Genomic DNA, 25,692 nt, shown 5'->3' on the forward strand with positions numbered 1-25,692 from the left:
GGGCATTTGGGCTTCAGAGAAAGTACAAACCTGATTCTGTATAAACCACACAGTCTGTAATTGTCGTCCAGCATACTTCACCATTTTGAGTTACAATACTACTGATATCGCAATTTTCTCTGGCTTCAAACCCGAGTTTACAAATCATATCATACACTGAAGGAGAAAGACACGTGGTAATAGGATCCTCTATTAATATCTGAAATATAAAACATAAAACACTGTTTAACATGAAGTAAAAATTAATTTTAGTATATATTTAAGTCACATGAAAATTCTATTCTGTCTATTCTGAGTATAGAATATACTCAGGTATAGCTACTGCGTTAATACACTTTCCGAATGTCATGAGAACTATATGATTAAAACATTGTGATTAAATGTTAACTAAAGATTACTTATGCAAATATTTCCAAGTAAATGCTTAAAGATTTTTAATTACTTTATTAATCATAGTATTTAAGAATTTACAGAAGCTCAGTATATTTTATGGATAGTGCCTTATTCCTTTCAGCATTCTTTTGCTATCCCAAAGTTATCAAAATAAGCATTTTTTAATGAGGAGTGGGAAAACAGAAAATCAAGCATAATGAGTTAAAAGAGAAGCAAAAACCATAACTCTGACTCCCTATATGGTGTAAAAAGCAGCACACCACACTGCTTTTCCATGAAGGATTAAATAAAACCAAATTTTCATAATTTTCCCGACATTACATGAAGCTCATCTTATAAAGCTGCAAAGAGATCACATTCTAGGTCTAAAACTGACCTGGGGTCTTTATGTGATGTACCAAGTTCAGGGGTCTCTGTGTTCTAACATCAGTAAGTCCTGGCAGCTCCCTGATTTGGAAGCCAGCCACCTTAAGTTCCTCCATCCCAGTCAGCATCACCCTGTTATCCTGCCCGCTATTCCTGTCCCCAAAGGCTTCACTTCCCCCTCTCAGGCCTGACTGTCAACCAATCCTTTCAGGCCCTAGCAGGTGAGGTGCTGCCCGAGAGACTCGTGTGGAATGTTCAGTGGTCCTCTGGGACACCTGCTCAGCCAGTCGGTGCACACCCCTAGGAGCACTGCGGGACGGCAGGGGAGAGGGGACTTGCTCCCGCTGCCTGCAGCCTGGGGCTTCCTGTGCGCTTCCTATTCCTTTGAGCACCGCCCTGCAGCAGCAGCTGAACTCAGTCTGCAGTCTTCCCGACACCTGTAGGCCCAGCTTTACCACCGAATGCCCACCACAGACACACCACCATGCGTCAGTGCCTTCCCTTCAGAACTCTGTTTCCCAGACTTGCCAGGCCCTTACACGTAGCTGGGCAGCACAGTTTCCTCCTTAGACCCCTGAGTTTCAGCCAGGCAGGGGCCCTCCTCTAAGTTTCTAAGCTCTAAAATTCCGACCACTTCCCTTAGCTCCCTCAGTCCTAGGGGGAGTGACTGCTTCCCGCAGCTGCCGTGTCCACAATACTACTTGCAGAGATCCCTTTTTATCTTTTCAGATAACTAGTTAACAATTTTTACCTAGTTAACTCTTTATACCAAATTATCTTAGTGCAAAAACTAGTGTGGTTTGTCTCTGGACTAACACAGAAATATAACTCTAAAAGGTCACATTCACATCAAAAGGGACTCCTTGCATTTTTAAAAAGGATTCGAACTCTAAAGGAATGAGCTGTAGTTCTGGAGTGACAGGTGACAGACAGAAATGATATTTCTGCACAAAAGCCCATCTACTCCACTAGCAGAGTGGGCCCTGGATTTGGCACCTGAAGTTGTAAAAAGGGTTCCTTTTGGTTGTAGGCACTGGATCGACACAGTTGTCCCTCAGACTCAACCAAACAGTAAGATCTTAGAGCACAGAGACCACGCCTTATACAATGCTGTAACCCCAGGACACAGCATAGACCCTGGCACACAATAAATGAAAAATAAGAGTTACATGAATGATTGGCTCCTCCTACCCTGAGCTGCAATACACCCCTCCAGGTCTCCAAGACCTTCAGATCTGAGGAATGGCTATATGCTACCCCTACCAACACACATACAATTCTACAAGTTGGCTTCTAGGTTAACTTTTAAGCCCATACTCTGTTGGACAATAAAATCCAACCTCAAATCAACAAACATTAGATGCTGCAATGCTCTGTCACTCATGACAATAAATACATCATCCTGTGTATTACACTCAGGAACATGCCTGTCCCCCCCCCAGAAGCCAGAAACCCTGCATGTTTATGTACATGTGTGTGCACCTCCCACGCCCTTTTTGATACTTCAGTGTCTTGTCCAGAGCAGCATGGGGTAGTGCAAACGGCCTGTGCTTGACAGCTAGAATGATCTGAGTTTGAATCCTTTCTCAGACTCTTTACCTCTTGCCTTGAAAACGTTACTTAACATACCCGAGGCTTTTAACTGTAAAGCGGTGCAAAATATTATCGCCTTCTCTGGTTGCAGTAATTAGAGATGATACTTGAAAAGCACCTGGCACACAGTACTCAGAAAGTAGCAGCTAGTGCTAAAACTGCTGACAGATGGCTGACATTGAACTCCCTGAGGCAGGAATGTAAGTAGAATCCTTATTTTGAGGCAACCCCACTGAATCCGATCTACGGTCAGTTAATGAGGCCCTTGTGATTTAGTTTTACGTTATCAAAATGGCCTAAAAATGTCCAATGTAATTCTGACTTGCAAATGTGAGCCAGAGGCGAGTATTCCTACACATACTTCCCACACTGCTCAGGGTACCACCTAGCGAAAACTTCCCTTGGGGCGAAAGCCAGTCAGAACAAAAACTATAACCAACGGCGCGTTGTGCGTGCACGACCCGGCCCCGGTGAACAGCTCCGGGCCGTGGCTGTCGCGGCCACAGAGCCTCCACACGCGCGCAAGGCGTCCCCTCGGCCCCCACACCACGTCCTCGCGGACTGCAGCCGGGACCTCGAGCCCCAGGAACGACGTGGGGACGGGCGGCGCCAAGAAGCAGGAGGGCGGGGCGGGACGGGTCCAGCAGGCGCCACCCAGCGCAGGCACGGCCGCCCTCCGCCGCGGCACCGGCTGCGGCCCGGACGGCGCTTCCCGCGCCGCACCCCGAGGGGCGCGCTCAGGAGAACCGGCGACTGCAACGCTACCTCCATGACTTACGGCTCCCGTCCACGGCGCCGAGGGATGACGCAGGCCACGCCATTCCACGTCACGTTACGTCACGGCCCTCCCTGCGGCGCACTTCCGGCTCCCGCGGCGCAGGCGCGAGCGAAACCCTGTCGCGGAAATAGTCCGCGAGAGCCTGCGCGATGGAGAAGCGGGGCTGGGGTGGGAAACCGCCCTCGGCCGCGGCGCCTCAGCAGCCGCCGATGATGCCTCGGAAAGAGAGGAGGCCTAGCATGTTCGAGAAGGAGGCAGTGAGTGAGGAGACTCGGGACGAGGGCCAGCCCCTAGGCTGCAGAGCTCCGGCTTTTGTGGTGTAGACCCTAGACCACCGCGCTGACTGACTGAAACAGCTTCTTCAGTTCTCTTCAGATTTGTTCAGCCCAGGTTTCCTAAGAGGCGCTTTCCCCAGAAATACGTAATTTTAGTGTGTTTAGCGCCACCACACAAACCGCAGCTTTACCAGCCAGAAGTAGGTGTACGTGTGCTGTGCTTCAAAATAATAATAATAATATTTGGATTGGATATACCAAGCAGAACAATAAGGATTTTACCAAGCAGAACAATGAGGTATATTGGATATACCAAGCAGAAAAAACAATGAGTTTTTGTAAACAGCAGCAGCCTCACTATTTGAAGAACGTACGAGAAAGTTAAATTGAAAATAATTCTGTTCATTAACTTACTGTCTGAAATTAATGCAAAATGACATTCACTTTTATTGGTGGTGTAACACCATGATTTCTGTATGAGCATAGTGTGAAAACCATTACAGTACAAAACTGTAATCATAGAGCTGGGACTTCTGGTCCACTTGCCTATAATTGTTTCTTTTCATACCTACTTCGTGGGACCCATAATCAACAGGATGAAGGAGAGATAATAGGCAAAACACTAATTTTTTTTTTTTTTTTTTGCGGTACGCGGGCTCTCACTGCTGTGGCCTCTCCCGTTGCAGAGCACAGGCTCCAGATGCGCAGGCTCAGCGGCCATGGCTCACGGGCCCAGCCGCTCCGCGGCACGTGGGATCCTCCCAGACCGGGGCACGAATCCGTGTCCCCTGCATCGGCAGGCGGACTCTCAACCACTGCGCCACCAAGGAAGCCCAAAACACTAGTTTTTGAAGATCCTTATTTCAAATAACAGAATCCTTCTCAACACCCCCCCCCAAAAGTCATGGCAACATTTCAGGTTCTAATGACTGCTCTTTGGTGTCTACATTTTACAGAGGAAAGAGAAACAAAAGGAGGAAAAGTAAATAGGGCAAGTTCTCAGAACCAAGCAAAAGCACAGCAAGGCCAGAAACCTTAATATATTGGATTTTAAATTCATGCTCCCAGAAACTTTGTTGTATTGCCTCGTAATAAGTCTGAGAAAAAGATAGGTCGCCTGCAGTAATGAAAAATATTTGTATTTTGATGTGCCTTTTATAAACTTACTGTCTACTGAAGATCTGAAGTCTTGAAAAGTGAGGAAGTCTGAATCCAAAAGGAGGGACGACAGATAGGTTCACTTGGTATATAGGCCAGAATCTGGGGAAAAGGGAACATGGACCAAGGCAGTTCTTGCTTATTTGCTATGAATGTGATTAACCATAGCTGCCTTTAAAATCTGGGCTTCTACAGGTAAGAAATTTGAATTGGGAAGAGACTGAGAAAAGATTTCACAAATGCTCACTAAATGTGCCTGAGGGCAGTGAGTCACTAATTAGTCATTCCTAACTTTCAGGTAGCTGATTATTCTCATGATCCTGAGCATAAGAAAGATTAGGACACACAATTTAATGGTTATAAATGTTTTTTGATTTTCTCTCTCGTGCATCCATTTATTTTCTTCTACTAGTAGCAACTCAGTTTTCCTTTGGAGAATTAACTAATTCCCTATTGGATAGAGTTTTGGTGGGACTGTCAGTCACCTTCCTTAACTTTGTGGTGAGGATGAGACCAAAACTAGGCTGATTAGATGAACTCTTCCTGTAATAATTAAAGAAAATGATTGAGGTTAATTTAAATTGAAGGCGGCATACTGAACTGCCTCAAGTGTCAGACTCTTTAGGCTTCTCTTCCATTCTGTGAGCTACTCCATATCTTTCCAATTAGTTATGTATATGGTTAACAAAATTCCGTGCTTATTGCTTGCAACCAAAGATTCCAAAACCATAAACAAATTACTGAAAATTGAAAACTTGGTTAGTCTCACTTGTCTACGTACATTTGAAAATCTTTAATACTAGCAAACAGGTTTTAGAAATACATTAATGTAATGGCATCTCATGACCATGCTCTTTTTTTTCTAGGATTGTAGGCTCAACATAAGGAAATGCCATATCAATAGGTTAAATAATTAAACTCAGATTGTTTTAGTAGATACCAAAAAGTTCTTCATATTTAAAGCCTATTTCTAAGTTTTGGAAGTGACTACAAAGATTTTTCCTTAATTAAGAGATAAAATACTCTTAATAAAGAGAATACTAAATCAGAAAGCCAATATATATATGGAAGAAATGGCAGAGATGTGAGTTTTCAGCATATTAGGATCTCTGATTGTTATTTTTAAACCACAAATGCATGCCCTATCCCCAAGGAATTCATTGCAGTTGAGAGCCACTATTAATGATATAATATAGTTGTATCCCTTGGGTGTATTGTGAGAGGAAAAGAAGATGGCAGTACCCTGGAGAAGCATTCTATTAATCAAAAAGAACAAAATAAAGATTTCATTTTTAAGAGGTTTGGGGAGCTATAATGCTTCTCTTCCACAACTAAAACATAAAGCAGTCTGACAGATGATTAAAACAGCAGGTTTATTTCTGATTAAGGACTTCTACTAGAAGCCAACTCCTACCAGAAACTACAGAAAATTACACAAAATGTATGAAGTACTTATTTCCACTGGCTGGATGTAAGGCAAGACAGGATTGTGATCTTTGAGAGATTACAAACAAGAAAGGTGAGCCCCAAGATTTCCCCTAATGTACTGCCTGGTGAGGGCTTCCAGCCCATACCTTATGGAGATGTCTCCCTTAGTTGAGAATGATTTGGGAGTCAGGGTAGTTCAGGGTGATATAAGAGCAGAGTATTAGGAGAGAGCTGTACAAACAGTTCCCAAGATCTGCAGAGGATTTTCCTCAAGTCTTCAGCTTAGTACATCAGTGCATCTGTGAGGAAGTCAGGTGTGGCTAGAGAAAGAACCACCCAAAAGAAACAGAAAAAAATCCTTGGACTCACACAAAATAGTTTTTTTTTTTTTTTTCCCACCAGTAAGAATGGAAAACCATGTAAATCATAGGGCATTGGTTAGAGTGCTAAGAAGTGTATTGTCTAAGTATTGGGGGAAAAAGACCCTAGACTTAGGGTTTTCTCTAGTTCAGCCTATCAAAGCTTAAATTGGATTTTAAATTGCCTCGTAATAAGTCTGAGAAGGATTACAATGTTTCCAAGTTGCTACATTCTAGAAGAAAGCTCAAGAATGCATGTGGGAATACAAAAATATACAGCAAAAACGGAAGGTAAGATTCACAATATCTGGTATTTAATTAGCATACCTTCAAAGAAGCAGAATAGTACAACTCAAAATGGAGAGAAGAAACAAAACACCCAGAAATGATAAAAAGATAGTATAAAAGGACACTAAAGTGGTTATTATAAAATAGTTATTGTATTATATTAGTTTTCATCACATTAAAGCAGTTATAAAATACTGATATTATAAAAGAGTTAGTATGTTCTATTCAAGAATGAGGAGAGGGACTTCCCTGGTGGTCCAGTGGTTAAGACTCCATGCTCCCAATGCAGGGGGCCCGGGTTCGATCCCTGATCGGGGAACTAGATCCCACGTGCCACAACTAAGGATCCTGCATGCTGTAACTAAGGATTCTGCATGCCTCACTGAAGATCCTGCATGTGGCAACAAAGATCCTGCCGGTGGCAACAAAGATCCCGCCTGCTGCAGCTAAGACTTGGGCACAGCCAAATAAATAAATATTTTTTTAAAAAATCAGAAAAGATTAAGCGTGGTAAATCCAAATCAAACCTCTACAGGTGAAAAATATAATGTTGGAAATGTAAAATAAACAGTGGAATTAACAGCAGATTTGACACTGCAGAGCAGGCTTAGTGAATTTAGAGACAGCAATAGAAAATCTGACATGAGCTATGGGAAATTTCAGGCAAAAACTTTTATTGTCTTTGGAGTCCCTAAGTGAGGAGAGGGGACAAACTGACCAAGACTCGAGAGAAAACTCAAATAAATAAAATCAGAGATTAAAGAGAAGAAATTAAAATTGATACCACAGAAATACAAAAGATCATAAGAGATCACTATGCCAACTAGTTGGACAACCTAGAAGAAATGGATAAACTACTAGAAACATACAACCTTCCAAGACTGAGTCATGAAGAAAGAAAAAATCTGAATTGACTGATTACTAGTGAGGAGATTGAATCAATAATCAAAAACCTACCTAAAACAAAAGTCCAGGATCAGATGGCCTCACTGGTGGATTCTACCAAATATTAAAATAAGAATTAATACCAATCCTTCTCAAACTCTTCCAAAAAATAGAAGTGGAGGGAACACTTCCAAACTCATTTTCAAGGCCAGCATTACCCTAATACCAAAACCAGCCAAGGACACCACAAGAAAAGAAAATTATAGACCAGTATTCCTGATGAACATAGATGGAAAAATCCTCAACAAAATATTAGCAAACTGAATTCAATAGCACATTAAAGAGATAATACAGCATGATCAAAGGGAGTTTGTTCCAGGGATGCAAGGATGGTTCAACGTCTGCAAATCAATTAGTGTGATACACCACATTAACAAAATGAAGGATAAAAATCTCATGATCATTCAAATAGATGCACAATAAGATTTGACAAAAATTAACACCCATTTATGGTTTTTTAAAAAAACTCTCAACAAAGTGGTTATAGAGGGAATGTACCTCAGCATAATAAAGGCTGTATATCAAAAGCCTACAGCTAACATAATAATGGAAAAACTAAGCTTTTCCTGTAAGGTCAGGAAAAAGACAAGGATGCTCACTTTTGCTGTTTTTATTCACATAGTCCTGGAATTTCTAGACAGAACAATTAGGTAAGAAAAAGAAATTAAAGGCATTCAAGTTGGAAAGGAAGAAGCAAAATTGTTGCTTTTTGTATATGACATGATATTATATATAGAAAATCCTAAAGACTCTACCAAAAAAAAAAAAACATTAGAATTAAAAAACAAATCCAGTATAGTGGCAGGACACAAAATCAATATAAGAAATTCTGTTGGGTTTCTATGTGCTAATAATGAACTATCAGAAAGAGAAATTAAGAAAACAATCTCATTTATGATTGCATCAAAAAGAATAAAATACTTAGAAATAAATTTAACCAAGGAGGTGAAAGACCTGTCCACTAAAAACTGTAAAACATTGATGAAAAAAAATTGAAGACATAATAGAAGTATATTTCATGCTCATGGATTGGAAGAATTAATATTGTTAAAATTTCCATAGTATCAAAAGAACCTACAGATTTAATATAATACAATCCCTATCAAAATTCCAATTCCAATTCCAAAAAAAAATCTGATGAAAAAAGTGGGCAGAAGATCTGAATAGGTATTTTTCCAAAAAAGACATACAGATGGCCAACAGGTACATGAAAATATGCTCAACATTACTAATCATCAGGAAAGTTTCATATCAAAACTCACAACTGTTAGAATGGCTGTTAACAAAAAGACAAGAGGTAAGTGTTGGTGAGGATGTAGAGAAAAAACATTTGTGCACTGTTGGTGGGAATGTAAATTCATGCAGCCACTATGGAAAACAGTAGAGAGGTTCCTCAAAAAGTTAAAAATAGGACTACCATGTGATCCAGTAAGTCCACTTCTGGGTATTTATCTGAAGAAAACAAAAACACTAATTCAAAAAGATATATGCACCCTCATGTTCATTGCAGCATTATTTTCAATAGCCAAGATATGGAAATGACCTGAATGTCCAATGATGAGTGAATGAATGAAGAAGATATGGTGTATATATACAAAAAAGAGTGAAATCTTGCCATTTGCAAAAACATGGATGCGTCTCAAGTGCATTATGTTAAATGAAATGTCAGAGAAAGACAAATGCCATATGATCTCTCTTATATGTGGAAGCTCACAGATGCACAGAACAGATTGGTGGTTGCCAGAGATTGGGGTGTGGGGAAAGGGCTGGAGGGTGGGCAAAATGGGTGAAGGGGGTTAAAAGGTACAAACTTCAGTAAAATAATAATAATAATATGCTCGAGTGTGGTTTATTCCAGGAATGCAAGGTTGGTTTAACATTCAAAAATCAATGTAACTCACCATATTAACAAACCATTAGGGATGAAAAATAGGATGGAAATTGGTAACATTTCTACCTAAATTAAAGCAGCTCACCCAGTCATGGGTCTAGCTGGATGATGACATATATCTAAGATGATGTCCTATCTCTGTAAAGCATATGCAGTGGTGGAACAGAAAATATGTACTACTTATAATTAGATGTCAAGAGGAGAGGTGGGGAGATTCTGCACTAAACATGCTCTTCCTCTTCCTAACTTGCTTATCACATAAGCTCCCTCAGAGAGGAACAAATCAGAGGGCAAAGAAGGGGAACTATTGCTCCATAACAGTTTCTGCCACATAGAAACATCAATGGTAGAGAATAAATATTTTCCCATAGTATTCCTGGGAATATGATGTTTAATGTATACACTTTAAACTACTGGTCTATGAAGTAAGGTGTGAAAAATGAAGAGGAGTGATAGAAATATGTAGAACTGTAGGAAAATCAAGATGTAATAAACATTAAAATTAATAAAATTTTAGTAGGGAACAATGGTATTTTTATGTTATACAACTCCTAAAAACATAAAATGTGTTTTTAAATCACCTTAAATGGGACATTGAAAGAATATCACAGGAATTAATGCTTCAGAATAAATTGAAAGAAATTCTTGTAATATAAAAAATTAATTGTAAATAAAAGTTCTTCTGTAAATGCAGAAGCAAACCATGTTCCTGGTTTGAAACGCTATTGTACACTTATGAAGTTATTTATCATTAACATTATTTGTAAACAAGTATTTTAAACTATAAATTATTACCTCAGACCCTGATCTCCCTCTAATCTATTCACCGTACAGCAGCCACAATAATCTTTTAAAACTGTAAACTAGAAAATATCACTTGCCCGTTTAAATCCTTCCACTGGCTCCTCATTGTTCTGAGAATAAGTTTCAAATTCCTTTTCAAACTCTTAGTCCTGCATGATACCTTTTTGTTTTTAATGTATTTATTTTATTTATTTATATTTGGCTGCGTTGGGTCTACGTTGCTATGCGCGAGCTTTCTCTAGATGCGGCGAGCGGGGCTACTCTTCATTGCGGTGCGTGGGCTTCTCATTGCGGTGGCTTCTCGTTGCGGAGCATGGGCTCTAGGTGCTCGGGCTCAGTAGTTGTGGCGCATGAGCTTAGTTGCTCCGCGCCAAGTGGGAGCAGGACTCGATCCCATCTCCCCTGCATTGGCAGGTGGATTCTTAACCACTGCGCCACCAGAGAAGCCCCATGATACCTTTTTAACCTTATTCTGTTACTACTATTTTCCTCACTCTAAACGATCCAGACACACCAAACACACGTCTATTCTCAGAACATGTTCTTTGTCCTTCCTATTTCCTGTTCCTTTTAGACTTCAGCCCAAACCGGACTGAAGGGACGTCTCCAATTATTCAGTCCAAATTAGGCCCTCATGATGAGTTTCTATCAAGTCATGTGGTTTTGTTTGTATACCAATTACCACTATTTAAATTGGCTTATTCATTACCCTATATACGTTTTTATTGTCTGTCCTCCTCCCCACTAGAAGGATAACTCCATGAGTGCAGAGTCCTTGATTATGAGTTAATACAAGTAAAACAATTAATTCCTGGTTATTATAATGAAGTTCACCACTGTAACTTCAGAGCCTAGAGTACTTAACTGAAGCGTAGTAGCCACTAAATAAGTAGTTCTTTAAGACAGGTTGAATGTCATGCAATAAATGTTGAATGTAAAAAGCACAGAAAGATGTATATACCAAATCAATACACTTTTGTTATCTTTTCAATTTAAGGCTTAGAAATGTGTTATGTAAATAATTGTATTATTTATTCAAAGATAAAATAATTAAAATTATAAGAAGACAATAAAGGATAATATTTTCATAATGTCAGGGCAGGGAACATGAAAGGTTTTCCTTACATACCAGTCTTCTAGCCACTCAGTTGCCCTCTCAGGGGCCACTCTTGTTTCTAGTTCTTTTGCATCTTCCATGGATGTTCTAAATATATGCATTCAAATTTGTGTGTATTTCTGTTTATAGATAAATAGATAGATGACAGCTATATTCTTTTTTCTTCTTTTACCAAATTGATAGCCAGAAATGAATCTAGGATTTAGCAACCACACAATCATCGAAGTCTTATAATGGATTTCCAAGCTTTGTGTCAGTCCTGTCCCATTGCACCAGGGTTCTTAAAAACGAAATTTCATTTTACAATTAAAAAAGTAATCTCTCTCTCTCTGTCTCTCTCTCCCTCCTTTCAGTATGCACAGATTTTAAAAGAAAGACTGAGAGAATCAATTCATGATGTTCAGTACGTAGAGCCACCATTTGATGACGCAATTGCTGACATAGGTAAAGAATGGAAGAGTACCCTGGCCAAACTAAAGTTTGCTAATTCATATAGAATGGAGCCATTGAAAAAATTCCAGGCTTATTCAGTAGAAGCGAAAGTCCAGCAGATATTAAAGGTAGGTTGATAGATACATATGATAGTAATATCTTAGCTATGGGGGTTTGATAAACTATATTAAGATTTATGGCCGTATAGTTACCCTGATTGATTTTTTTGTAGCTTTTATCTCTGAAAATATGAAAGTACTTTGGAGTCATACTCAATAATCTTCATGTTGATGCTATGATTAAAGCTAGACCAAAAGGAATATTCTTTTGCTATTTCATTTAATTCTTAATTATCCATAAATTATTTATCCTTCAGGTTCCATGTGTCTCCCATATTTGGAGGAATGAATTAAAGAACACATATTGAATATGTGTGAAAAATTGATTCATGATGACGCTAAAACATCTTAAGAACAGGCAGTCCCCAATTTATGCATCGGTTTTCTTCTTCATTAAATCAGCTGGAATCTAAAGTTCATTTAGGACAGTTTGAAACTCAGACACATGTTTTCAGGCTAGTCCAACAAAGCTTCTTCAATTTTACAAAATTAATACTGTAATACGAATACCAATATTAATTATGCTAGTGTTGGTATCTGAAGACTACATGGTTCAGATGGAAAGAATTCCCTTCACCATCTTTCCTAATAAAGGGCCAAATTAAAAACTTTAATTATAGAATGTTTGTTTAAGGGACCACTTTTTCTGAATCCCCTTTTCACCTTTGGGCACCAGGCACCCAGGATTTTTCTGATGACCAGATTCCCTTTGTGGGACTCTACCCAGCCTAATCTCCCTCCCCCACCTCTAATTTACAAGATGCACTCCTTTAGTAATAACTGATGTAAGCTAGCTATTGGGAAGAAAGCATATGTTTAGTTTATTCTGTATAAATGATTAATGGCCCTTTAATTGTATCAAAGTTAATTCTTAAATGAATTAACCTTTATTAATACAGAAGAATATTTAGGAAACCCACCCTCCAACCTCCCTCCACCACCATAGACATAGATACATTTCTAAGCTGAATTAATAATTATCAGATAATATTTGGTAAAGATATTATGGCTTATAACTTCAGGAAATAAATTCAATACAATAAAATAATTATTAATTCTCTGATCTAAACACTAATAGCAAGCATTTGTGATTGAGTATACATTTTGGTGTGTCACTCAGCCTTACTACATAGACTGAGTTCAAGTTTATTGACTATAGTAGAATTTCAAATTGTGTTTGCATGTGATAGCTTATAGAACTGCATTGAGCATGATGGGGTCTGGAACAGCTAATTGGAAATATAGGTGGAAGGCTAGGGGTCATAGAGAGGCCGGGGATTTTCCTTTGCGTTTAGGGAGCATTGAACACAGTTCTAGACACAGAAACAGTATATACTGATGGAGCTTATAGGTATCTTCCTATAGCACGTGCTCTTTATTTATTAAAAATGAACACTTATGTAGATAAAGCCTGGGATCTCTTAGGCAGATTCAGAAGGGAGAATGGATGTCGCTAAGTGTCCAAAAGATTGAGCCAATTGCCTGAAGGAACTAAATTCTTCTAGACCCAGTTTAGATCCAGAACCATTCTAGGAGGGAACCAAAACCAAAAAATGGGTAATTTATTTGGTTTTACTTGCCTATAAAATTACCAGGTAGGCATCCATTTGTTGTCATTAGAACTCAGAACATTGGTTAATTTATCATTGGTCTGAGTCAGTTAATCAAAGCCAGGCACCACCTGCTCACCAGCTGGTTCAGGTCTGCTTATGGTTTGTAGGAAAATGTAGTCCTTCATGGCCCACATCTGTCTCCCCGCCTGCCCCCAGCTATATATTAACTTAGTAACAAACATGAGAAATCTTTGATTTCCTTGATATTCTCCTGGAGGCCACAGAAAAAAGCAGTAGAGTGAGAAGCCATAGAAGCAGAATTAGAAAGAAGTGGCCTTTAATTTGTGGAGACAAGAAGACAGGAATAGGGACTTCCCTGGTTGTCCAGTGGTTAAGACTCTGCCCTTCCAATGCAGGGGGTGTGGGTTTGATCCCTGGTCGGGGAACTAAGATCCCACGTGCCACGTGGCCAAAAAAAGAGACAGGAAAAACATAATGCAGGCTCTGCTCCTGAATTTTAGCAAATACATAAATTTGAAAAACATTTAAGATTCTCTACCTAAGAATTCCTAGAAGCTTTGTTTTAAAATTCCTCTTGTGTCTCCCTAGTAACTGCTTGGCACAGTAATCCAGTAAAGGAAAACTTAAGCTTAAGGGTTGCTAATGAAGGGCAACTGAACATAATTTAGAAACCAAACTAGGGCCTCCCTGGTGGTGCAGTGGTTAAGAATCCACCTGCCAATTCAGGGGACACGGGTTCAAGTCCTGGTCTGGAAAGATTCCACATGCTGTGGAGCAACTAAACCCATGTGCCACAACTACTGAGCCTGTGCTCTAGAGCCCGTGAGCCATAATTACTGAGCCCACGCACCACAACTGCTGAAGCCCGCATGCCTAGAGCCCATGCTCTGCAACAAGAGAAGCCACCTCAATGAGAGGCCCGGGCACCACAACGAAGAGTAGCCCCTGCTCCCTGCAACTAGAGCAAGCCCACGCACAGCAACAAAGACCCAATGCAGCCAAATATTAAAAAATAAGTAAATAAATAAAACTAAATTTTCTTCAAAATTATTATTGAAATAAATTGGTAAACATATCAACCATTTAATATTACTTGGTTAGAAATATGTATGTTTTTCAAAAAGTTATATGTATTAATCAGACACATTTTCTACTTCAATTTTTGTTTAGAAAATATTTGGTTTGAAAATTAAAATATTTTTCTTAATTTTTTTAAAGGAAAATCTTAAAGATGTCAAATATGATGAAAAAGTCTTCTCTCATTTGTCGCTTGAATTAGCAGATCGCATATTGTTAGCAGTCAAAGAATTTGGGTTCCACCGTTATAAGTTCATTATAAAAGTATTACTCATTCAAAAGACGGGTCAGGCAATCAATGTAAGTACCTCACTGATCAGCATCTACCAAGTTCAACTATGAGGTCTCCCCTCTAAGTGACTTGATATTTATTGCAATGTCTCAAAGGCACTTCCAGATCCTGAGGTGCACCTTGACTGAAAGGATAATTATGTGAACTATATTTTCTTTCACTATGAATTATTTGAAAAATACTAAGCTAGAAATGGTAATTTTCTGTTAATAATTTATTAAATTGTATGGGTATTCTGTTCCTTGACCATAACAGTTTTGACAATTTAATGTCATTTAATAATTGATTAACCAGTAAATTGATTTAGGGCACTAAATAATAGGTATAGGTACTGAGGAAAATACAGAAAATTATATGACATGGACCATGATTGCCAAGGAGTTTTTACTCCAGTCAAGAAAATAAAGCAACACAGTTTAGAGTGTAAGAAAATAAAATGATACAGAGAATGTAATAGCCTAGGTTTTAGCGTCCAGTTGGCCTGGATATGAATCCTGGCAGCAACACACACTGCCTCTGGCCTGGACATAGTTTTTTCTTCTGTAGAATGGGGACGATAAAACCTACTTGCTTATCCGTATTAAAATCCTTAACAGAGTGCCCAGCCCAGAGTCCTCAATAAACAGAAAGGCTTATTTTTTTTATTCAATAAATATTTATTGAGCCATTCCTACATGAGAAAGGCTTATTACTATTACTTACAAGTAAGATTGCAATACCCCGAGAGCTGTGTGCGTTTCTAGCGAGTTGAGCGTGAGTGTGTGGGGTGGGACAGTCTGAGGGGCTCCATGAGGAAGCCTGGCGGGAGGACTTGGCTGGGCGGAAGGCTGCCGTCCACAGGGCAGTCAGCAAGGCTCTGGGGAGGACAGAATTACACCACAGCCTACGTGCACACTCGGGGAGCGAGACGCTTCCAGATAGTGACGAGTGCTCCACGGACGGAGTGACTACTTGGGATTGTCTGGGGACGGGGAAGGGCCTCTGATGTCTGAATGACAAGAAGAAACCAGCCGTGCCAAAGATCAGGGAGAATGTCCAAGCAGAGAAAACACGGAGCGCAGAGACGCCAAGATGGGCGAACTCGCTGTGCTTGGCTAATAACCAGAGAGGTTGCGGTGTATTTAGGCAGCCCCACCCCAGCATTTAGCAGCCTATTTGCTCACCATTCTGTGGGTCAGCTTAGCCTGGATTAGCTGTTTAGATTTTCTGCTGGTCTCACGGATGCTCTGGTAGCCATCCAGTGACTCGGCTGGACCTAGACGTCCACGACAGCCTCACTCACAGGTGTGACAGTTGGTGCTGGCTGTTGGCTGGGGCACCTGGGTCCCCCTGCACAGGAGCCATCATCCTCCAGTGGACTGAATGGGCTTCCTTACATGCGGGGCTCCTCACAGCATTCCAGGAGGTGAGAGCACAAGACCTCTTAAGGCCTTTCTTGGAAGTTGCAGTGTTACATTCTTTTGCTCAGAGCAAGTCCCAAGGCCAATTCATATTCACAGGGTGGAAAAATAGACAGCCTCTTGATGGGAGATGCCACAGAGGGTTTTTGACCATTTTAGAGCCACCACAGAAAAGGATTATGTGTGGCTTTGCAGGTGAAGCAAGGAATTAGGGTTTCTCTTTTAACAGCCTGCTCACAGAGTCAATACCATTTTTTAATTTCAAGACAAACTTTCGGTCGAAAATCTTTTAAGGGTGGGAAGAATAATTCCTTATTACGGACTATAACACCGCAGAGTAGTACTGCATGCAGAACTACTAGACCCAGATTACAGAGTGCCTCCTGTTCCTGCCCCCGGACACTCTCTGCTAAGGGAGGGTCATTCTGTGTTAGATAACGTACCAGCTCCAGTAAAAGAAAAGATGGACCCAGGAAGCATCACTGTCAAGTCTTTTCAGCAAAGGGAAAATTGGACAAATTACTTTTAAAATATAACTTTCTGAGATAGTGATGCATCTTCTAAACAGTATCAAACATTGTATAGAGTTAAAAATTACTACTTCGCATGTTCGATCTAAAGTGGGTCTTCTAAACGTTTCTCTCATAGACTGCCAGCAGATGGATCTGGGATGTGGCGTGGGACAGCTGGGTTGCTGCGAAACACGAAACTGAAACTTACGTGGCATTGGCCTTAGTATTTGCTCTTTACTGTGAATAGCTTGTTACATGTACTAAAGAGTGTTTACTTCTCAACTTTTCAAAAATACATGAAATTTATAGATTTGTGAACCTCATAGTAGTTTTGATTAGCTATATTTTTATATCTCCAATTGAAGCTTCTTACTCGTATTCTTTTAACAACAAAGTTAAAGCTGGATTTCTACCTTTATACTTACTAGTTATCATATTTATTAACATTGTATTACCCCGAAGTATAAAAGTATAAGAGGTATATGTATATGCCTTTTTCATGTATATGTACGAATACATGAATGCTTATGATGGATTATAATAGGGGGGAATTATTTATCATCCTAGTTAGGTTTAAGAAAATTAGAATTTGCTACAGGATATTATGATGCAACCTTGTAAAATGTCAAATTAAGTAAATGTTAAGATAGATTTTTGGAAAACTCCCAAAGGCAGATATTTTGAATGGTATCTTAATATACTACAAGCATTCTTTTGAAAGAAGTCACCAAGTTTGAAAGAAAGATATTGATATATTTAATACTTCCCTAACACCTCTCCCTCCAATCAAAACACTTCCAAGTGTGCAGTCTTTCTATTTGCTAGTCCATTAGTTAAGCTCTTTTTAGCTGCAAGAACCGAAAAACCTGACATAATTATTTTTTAAAAAGAAGAAAATTGTATTTCTCAGGCATTTGATCAAGGATCCGGGTTCTTTCTGTCATCCTGCGCTCCCCTCAGATTCTATGTACACGAGTTTAACTTGGTAGAATTAAACCATGTTCTCATGGCTTTATCATCATGATTCACTCCCTGAGCTGGGTTGGAGCTCACCTTCCCTGAAGCACACGGCCATGTGGAGAATGGATACCACTGTCAATCGGGGCTTCTCCTGCAAGGAGGCAGGGGGTGGGCTTGGTGAGCCAAGTAGTAATGTCTGTGATAATTCATACTATTTTCAAGTTATAGTCAGAACTTGAAAACGCATGCCAAACTTAATGGACAGTAAAAATACTGATTAGTTGAATAATCTATAAACAGGAAAACAGAAAGACAGAGGAGAGTTTTCTTTTCACTTGTGTGTTTTAATGCGTTGGATAATCCAGGACTGGCAGTTCCATACTATACAGCATAGACATGATAGCTGTAGCCCAAAGAATCTTTAAAACAGGATTTATTGTTTGCTAACTTTGGTCACAGAAAAATCAGTAATAACAAACCTACGAAGGGCTTCTGTTAAGCAATGTTCCTTCCTGATGACCTCCTCAGGATAAGCACACTTCCCGGTATAGAGCAGATGCTTATAAACGTGACTTTGTAAAGTGAGAATTATGCCTTCCTCCTAGGGTTGGTTTGTGAATTAAGTGAGGTAATATATATAGTCAGGCACTTATGCCCAGCACTTAGCATAACCCTGGAGCATACCAAATCCTGAAATGTTACCTGTTATCATTCAGTTTGACAGCTCAGAATTACCTTCAGTTCTGCTTTCCCTTGCCCTTGTCCCAACCCCCATTCCTACTTAATTGTTAAATTCTATGGATTCTGTTTTTTTTTTTTGAAGTGACTCAAAATCATCCCCTTGGGACTTCCTGGGCAGTCCAGTGGTTAAGACTCCCCCTTCCGGGTTTCCCTGGTGGCGCAGTGGTTGAGAGTCTGCCTGCCGATGCAGGGGACACGGGTTCGTGGCCCGGTCCGGGAAGATCCCACATGCCGCGGAGCGGCTGGGCCCGTGAGCCATGGCCGCTGAGCCTGCGCGTCCGGAGCCTGTGCTCCGCAACGGGAGAGGCCACAACACTGAGAGGCCCGCGCACCGCAAAAAACAAACAACAACAACAACAAAAACACACTTCCCCTTCCAATGCAGGGGGTGAGGGTTCCATCCCTGGTGGGGGAGCTAAGATCCCACATGACCCACGGCCGAAAAGCCAAAACATAAAACAGAAGCAATATTGTAACAAATTCAATAGACTTTAAAAAATGGTCCACCTCAAAAAAAAACCTGCTGTGATATCTCTTGCCTGGGTCCTCACTCTCTCACAACTATTTCGATAGTCCTTCTTTTATTTATTCACGTGTTAATTGTTTTGTTCAACATATGTCACCACAGAAATCTGAATACCCCCTAATCTGATTCCCTGCTTCTCAAAGCTTTATAGCAGGTTATTGACCATCGTTTACATGGTTCACAGAACTCCTCTGTCATCCCACCCGCTCCTCCAGATGCATTCCGAGTTTCTTTCCTTAACAAGGACCTGACTTTTCCCTGAGGAAGAGTCCCACTGCAGCCCTCTCAAGTAAAAGCTAGTTTTTCTCTCATCCCTCATCGCTAATGCCTCAGAGCCAGGAGGTAGGTAGGCAACCCCACTGACTAAAAAGCTCAGGCTCCTGGAAATTTATGCTATCTGGATATACAGCTCTTTACTTCTGTGTGTCATTGCTGCCTACTAGTCCCCTGGCCTGTTCCTTCTCATTTCTTGAAAACCTGAGCTACTGGATTGCAAGCTTCATCTCCACTCAACTCCTGCTGTCATTCTTTGTGACTTCAATATCCACGTAGATAATCATCCAATAAGGCAGCTCTCGCTTTGCACAAGTTGTAGCTACTACAGTTTAGTTGAATCACACCAGTCCCCCAACAACATGGTTCACATTTCAGTGACCACAGTATATTAACCGTGAGTAACTTCATAAAGTACAAACTCCTCAGCCAGCTCTTCAGTCCTCAAGTCACTACGTAAATAGCAGGTGGGTGTCACAAGCCTTCTGTCAAAGTCCGTCAGTCACTGGTCACTGCACTTCTGGTATTCAGCTCTTCAGGTCACAAGACAGCAAAGCATGTAGTTGTGTTGCCTCCTTGTCTCCCAGTGACAAAACCACATGATGTTTTACAAAAATGGACCACCAAAAGAGGAAATGGGGCAAAAAAAAGGTGAAAGTGCATCAAAGAAGAAGTGATGATGCTAGAAATGAAATTCGTTAGGAAATTTGAAATGACAACAGCAAAACCAAGATAGGATGAGACCTAAGCCCCCGTGGAAGTACTGCAGGAATCATGGGGAGAACGTCCAATAAGTAAGAAAAGTAAGGTGAGGTTGCGTTAACATCTTTTAGCTTAAATTATCTAGGAACAGAAAGCCACTTGTGGTTGTGAAAGACTTCCTTCTACTTTGGATAGAAAACTGTACGGTATCTGCTGTTCCACACCTGCGGATTTAACCAATGGCAGATGGTGTAGTAGTGTAGATATATTTAGTGAAAACAATCTGTATAAGTGGACCTGCACAGTTCAAGTATCAACTGTAATAATAATTAAAAAAAAATCTCAATCAGTTTGGCTAGCATTCAGGCCAAAGCGTTGAAGTTAGTAACTCTGTTGAAAGAAAACTGTAATTACAAAGAGACAGAAAACCAACCTTTTTCTGCAAGTAAAGGCTGGTTCCATCATTTTAGGCGTCGACATGAACTGATTCATGTCGATCTATCTGGTGAATCTGCTGTGAAATATGCACCCAGATGTCACAGGTTAGTTACAGACAGTTGTTGTGAGAAAAGGTTGGAGGTGTCCAGAGGAAAGGAGGCTAAGAGACTTCATGTTAAAGAGACTCTTGGAGATTACTTACAACATTGAAAATGCAAAAGATAAAATGCTGGAAGCCATCCAAACTTCGAAAGAAGTATGACAATTTATCAAGGCATAGGAAAGATAAGTTACAGGATGAGAAAAAGGCAAGCACAATTTAAATTACTCTTGGTAAAGTTTTTAAAAGAAAATACTAATTCTCAATGTTTGTCATGTTTCAAATTACAGTGCACTAAATAGAAGTTTTACATTGAAAAAATTCTGTACATGTGTATAATTGTCAGTAAGGGAGTTTTCAGTTTTTTAACGAAAGCTTTTTAAAGTCGTAGAAGAACTCTACTTTTTCTCTTTGATTAATAAGATTACTTTGTACGACTCCAGCTTCCACGGTTGTTTTTATGGCCCTGGGCTATCATGCAACTAGGACTGTCTGTGCTCTAGGTTCCCAGTTCCTTGACCAACTCACATTCAAGGACCTTTTCATCTAGCACACATCGGGCATCTGCTCCTTGGTTCATCCTGTAGACCTTGTTAGCCTCAAGATCAGTATGACCTCTGAAATCTCAGTTTCGAGCAGGTTACTCTCATGCAGTGGTTTCCTGTGCTTCCAGCTCACCACCTGGCACACCCTGAAGACAGTCACTTTTCAGTTTTGTTGAACCCTCCCGCTCACTGACCTTCCTCGCTCTTTCACAGCTCTCTTGTTTTCTGCCTCAGATCTCATGGCCCATCTTTATAACTGCTGTACAGTCACTCCCTGACAAACACACTCCAAATTCCTTTGCCCCTCTTCTTCCTTTGGGAACACCCCTTCCCGAACAATTCCGAATCCCCTTGTCTGCTTTGTCCAAGCCTGAGTTCAAATAGCTGAACTTGACTGACTGGTTTCACTTTAAATTCACGACCACAAACCTCCAGTGGGCAAATACTTGGCATCCTAGAAGCTTTGTTTTCCTATCCCCACACCTCCTCTCTCCCCCAGTTTCCTATATTCCTCTCCTCTGCTCACCTTCAGCTTATGATCTCACCTCATACCTGATCAAGGAAAGAAGGAGTATCAGAGGAAAAATCCCTCAAGTTCCCGCCACCAGATCTCCAAAGCCACTTGCATCTGCAGCCAGTCTGGTTTCCGTCTGGTTACAATAAACGGACTGTGCTTCCTCCTATCAAAGGCTTATCCCAACGTCTGTGCTGCCTTCCATCCTTCTCATGGCAGGCACTTTCCAGCACCTATCTCCTCTCTCTCTTGCATCATGATTTTCCCATTCTACTGAGTCATCTTGTCAGCATGCAAACATGCTCTAGTGTCTTCTGTAGTAAAAACGACAGCAACCCACCTCTCCACCCACCCTCTTTCTCTATTACTCACACTTCTCTCTGTGCAGCACTCTGGTTCCAACTCCTAGCCTCCCATTCCTTCCCTAATCGACATCAATTTAGCTTCTGAAATCGCCACACCATTGAAACAGCTTGGGACAATAAAGATTGGTGGTTACTACCAAATTTCTAAATACAATGGACATTTTCCTGTCCTTATCTTACTCAACTTCTCAACTGACATGTTGATCAGTCCCCTGTTTGAGGCACTCTACCCTCTCAGCTCACAACACTTGATAGTTTTCTCCCTTCTTCTCTATTTCCGCCAGTATCTCTGGAATTCTTGAACTTGGGCATTTTTCTCACCTATATCTACATATGCTAAGTGACCTCATACAGTTTTGTGGCTTTTTTTCTTCACCACTCTATTGCCAGTGCTTTACTCAGGGCCTAACTTAATACATAGTAAGGTAGTATTTGATGAATGAGTGAATAAATGATTCCTTGTATTTTTATCACCTAACATAGTTCTTAGTTGGTTTCCATAAAATATTTGTGAAATAACTGAATGGACATTATTATTCTAATCCTGCAAATGAGGAAATGGAGGGTCAGAAAGATTAAATAATTTATCCACGATCACACAGCTAATAAGTGGCACAGCTGGTAGTCATTTGGTCTTAATTCCGAATCTTTGTTCTTGCCATTACATCAAACTGCCTCCCTGTATATTTCACTGCTAACTCCAAGAATCCACCTTCATTTACCCTATTCTCAAGCCACAATGGAATGACCTTTGCACTTGAATATGCCTCTTATTTTCCCACCTCTCAGTCTTTTTCAGGCTTGAACCCATATTTCCACTTCTAATTGCACATTTACAGGAAGTTGTCCTACCAGTCTCTTGAGATACTTTTCAAATTCTATGTCAACCTTAAAATCTTAATTTTTCTGGTTGCAAGTAAATTTTCTCCCACGAAAATTTACTGTGAACGAAAAATGTCGCCTGCCATATCAGTAAACAAAGGATGTTGCAGCCAGCAAGCCATCACGTTATGGCCACCCGACAGTCGGCCCTGGGGGAACTCAGGATGGCGGCAGGATGCCCCACCATCCCGCAGTCAGGTGCTGAAGCACCCGCCCACCCCGGCAGTGCACCCTGAAGAAACTCAGGATGAGAAAACACAGGATACTGGCCCCCAGTAGCTGAGGTGCACATCAAAGGAATGCTTTCAGTGAACTCAAACTCTTGCATCTTCCCATACATAGAAAAGTACTAAATTCCTTAACTTGAGATATCTGGTTTTCTTTAAATAACAGTGATCTTTTGATGTTCCGACTACCAGGTCTTTGTTGCAAAAACACCTGTATATCCTGGCTCCCCCATTGCCTCTTCGCAGCTGTCCCTCAGAGTGATCTGAGAATCCTGTCTCCTGGGCTTGAAGTCCTCAGAATGTCCACCGAATAAAACGTAACTCTAAACTTCTAGGTTGTGCATTTTTTTTCAGTCAACACACCTAAATTGCCTTAAGTACAACTGTATATTTGTATCATATTCTTTCAGTGTTGAAACTGCCTATGTGCAGGGATTGTAATCCGCACAGTGCCACCTTAATATTATGCCTTACCTTTCATGTTGAAAGGCTGAATCAGTGTTTATTGACTTGGAATGAAGAGTTTTAACTTTGTATTTGATCTAAAGACAGAATACCCAAGGGACATGAGTAGAACCAAGTAACTCAATATACAAATATATATTTAACATTAAACTCTATCCAGAGAATCTAACTGAGGGTCTGGATCAGTTGAGGGAATTTGGGGGAAAGATGTTGGTTCTTCTTGGCTCATTCAGACAATTAGGCCATTTTCTTCAGTGGGCTTTTGACAGGGAAATGGGGAGCTGCTCTGACTGAGGTTGTGAGATAAAGCAAAGTCTAGATTAGCAGCAGCTTGTGAGTCTTGAGTTGTTGGTGATGCCATCTCTGATCTGATGCAAGTGGAGAAGCCAGGAAAGGGTGGGCTGGGAGAGTCAAAGGAGGTCCTTTGTGTCAACGTGATGGGCTAGAAACAATCCCTTTGTCTTATCTTTCCAAACTTGTCTGCTGAGTGTAAGCGAAAATAATGAAGGAAAGGGAAGCCATCTTGCATTCTAAATCCAAGAATCTTCTCTGTTGCCATAAAACAAGTCATCTACACTCTCAGATACAAAGCGTCTGCTGAGAGATCAACTTTAACACATTTCTGGCACCACTGTCATCTTTTTTTTTTTTTTTTAACATCTTTATTGGAGTATAATTGCTTTACAATGGTGTGTTAGTTTTTGCTTTATAACAAAGTGAATCAGTTATACATATACATATGTTCCCATATCTCTTCCCTCTTGCGTCTCCCCCCTCCCTATCCCACCCCTCTAGGTGGTCACAAAGCACCGAGCTCATCTCCCTGTGCTATGCGGCTGCTTCCCACTAGCTATTTTACGTTTGGTAGTGAATATATGTCCATGCCACTCTCTCACTTTGTCACAACTTACCCTTCCCCCTCCCCATAACCTCAAGTCCATTCTCTAGTAGGTCTGTGTCTTTATTCCCGTCTTACTCCTAGGTTCTTCATTACATTTTTTTTCTTAAATTCCATATATATGTGTTAACATACGGTATTTGTCTCTCTCTTTCTGACTTACTTCACTCTGTATGACAGACTCTAGGTCCATCCACCCCATTACAAATGGCTCAATTTCGTTTCTTTTTATGGCTGAGTAATATTCCATTGTATATATGTGCCACATCTTCTTTATCCATTCATCTGATGATGGATACTTGGGTTGTTTCCATCTCCGGGCTATTGTAAATAGAGCTGCAATGAACATTGTGGTACATGACTCTTTTTGAATTATGGTTTTCTCAGGGTATATGCCCAGTAGTGGGATTGCTGGGTCATATACCATTGTCATCTTAACACAGCTGTCTCTCGTGTTCTTTTAAGGTTCAGTTACTTTGTTTTTTTCTTTTAATTTTTGCTGAAGTCCAAAAGTGACCAGGTGAAGCCTAAGAACTCGGATTAATAATAAATTCAGTTCAAATAAAATAGGTCTCTTTCTTGGTGACTTTTACGGGTCTACCATTGTACGCACTTTACAACAACCCTGAAGATTCAACAAATGATCGGCTAGGCTATGCAGCCAGAAAAAGCGAGGCAGAATCCAGCGGAGGCCAGTATACTCCCCAAATGTTCCGCTGCGGAAGCGCTGTCCTCCCTCTCCGCAGGCTCGCTCTCCCGTCTTGGGTGGGAGCCGCTGCAGCAGCTACATCCCAACGAAGTCGAACGTGAACTTGTAAGTTTTATGATTTCCGCACGCACTGAGGTGAATGTGGATAAACTTTTCAAATGAAAGCAAGCTGAGGATGTCTTTGGAAAGTACACATTCCATGGCAGGTGGTTCAGGAGCCCCAGACAGCTCGAGGCCGCGAGCAGAGAACAAAGGCGGACGACAGGCAGCGACTGGGAACCGGGAACACCGGGAGATGAGGCAGGGCCCCCACAGTCCACCGCGACGAGGCCCCCGGGAAGGGGGGTTGGGGAGGGACCCCCGGTAGGGAGAGGACGCCCGGAAGGGAGAGGACCCCCACGAGGAAGAGGATGGGGGTGAAGACTCCGGAAGGAGGAGGAGGAGGAGGGGGCGGGGCGGCGAGGACCCCGGGAGGGAGGGGAGGGCAGAGGCGGGAGAGGGACCCCTGTAGGGAGAAGAAGGGGGCGGGGACCCTCAGAAAGGAGG

General features: G+C 41.0%; 2 protein-coding genes across 13 annotated transcripts in view; one reads left to right on the forward strand and one right to left on the reverse strand.

The window, feature by feature from the left end:
* ERMARD (ER membrane associated RNA degradation) overlaps positions 1-3,177 on the reverse strand; it is a 31,067-nt gene extending 27,890 nt beyond the window's left edge. For 3 of the 9 annotated variants that reach the window (XR_003427582.1, XM_027080914.1, XM_027080871.1), the window contains exon 1: positions 31-3,073. Coding sequence is in view for 8 of the 9 variants with exons in the window: in XM_027080914.1 (XP_026936715.1) it covers positions 31-232 (202 nt within the window). In the remaining variant the exon portion in view is untranslated. Of the gene's footprint in view, positions 1-30; positions 3,075-3,117 lie in introns of those variants that run through there. The other 6 variants (XM_027080929.1, XM_027080920.1, XM_027080906.1 and 3 more) reach the window with 4 other exon arrangements.
* A 25-nt stretch (positions 3,178-3,202) lies between these two features.
* On the forward strand, positions 3,203-23,424 carry DYNLT2 (dynein light chain Tctex-type 2). 4 transcript variants are annotated; one of them, XM_027080971.1, is made up of 4 exons: positions 3,242-3,387; positions 11,749-11,955; positions 14,739-14,897; positions 23,267-23,421. In XM_027080971.1, the coding sequence occupies exons 1-4, from the start codon at positions 3,280-3,282 to the stop codon at positions 23,339-23,341; spliced, it is 549 nt and encodes a 182-aa protein (XP_026936772.1). In that variant the 5' UTR covers positions 3,242-3,279; the 3' UTR covers positions 23,342-23,421. The 4 variants fall into 4 exon arrangements, with proteins under 4 accessions (XP_026936793.1, XP_026936783.1, XP_026936772.1 ...); XM_027080962.1 differs by lacking the exon at positions 23,267-23,421 and adding an exon at positions 16,938-17,811 and having other exon boundaries at positions 3,246-3,387; XM_027080992.1 differs by lacking the exons at positions 14,739-14,897; positions 23,267-23,421 and adding an exon at positions 16,938-17,046 and having other exon boundaries at positions 3,203-3,387; positions 11,749-11,839.
* The last annotated feature ends 2,268 nt before the right edge of the window (positions 23,425-25,692 follow it).

This window comes from Aethalodelphis obliquidens, unplaced genomic scaffold (genome assembly GCF_003676395.1).
Source record: "Aethalodelphis obliquidens isolate GAN/ISIS:26980383/991018 unplaced genomic scaffold, ASM367639v1 scaffold3, whole genome shotgun sequence".
In the NCBI taxonomy this organism is placed as follows: Eukaryota; Metazoa; Chordata; class Mammalia; order Artiodactyla; family Delphinidae; genus Aethalodelphis; species Aethalodelphis obliquidens.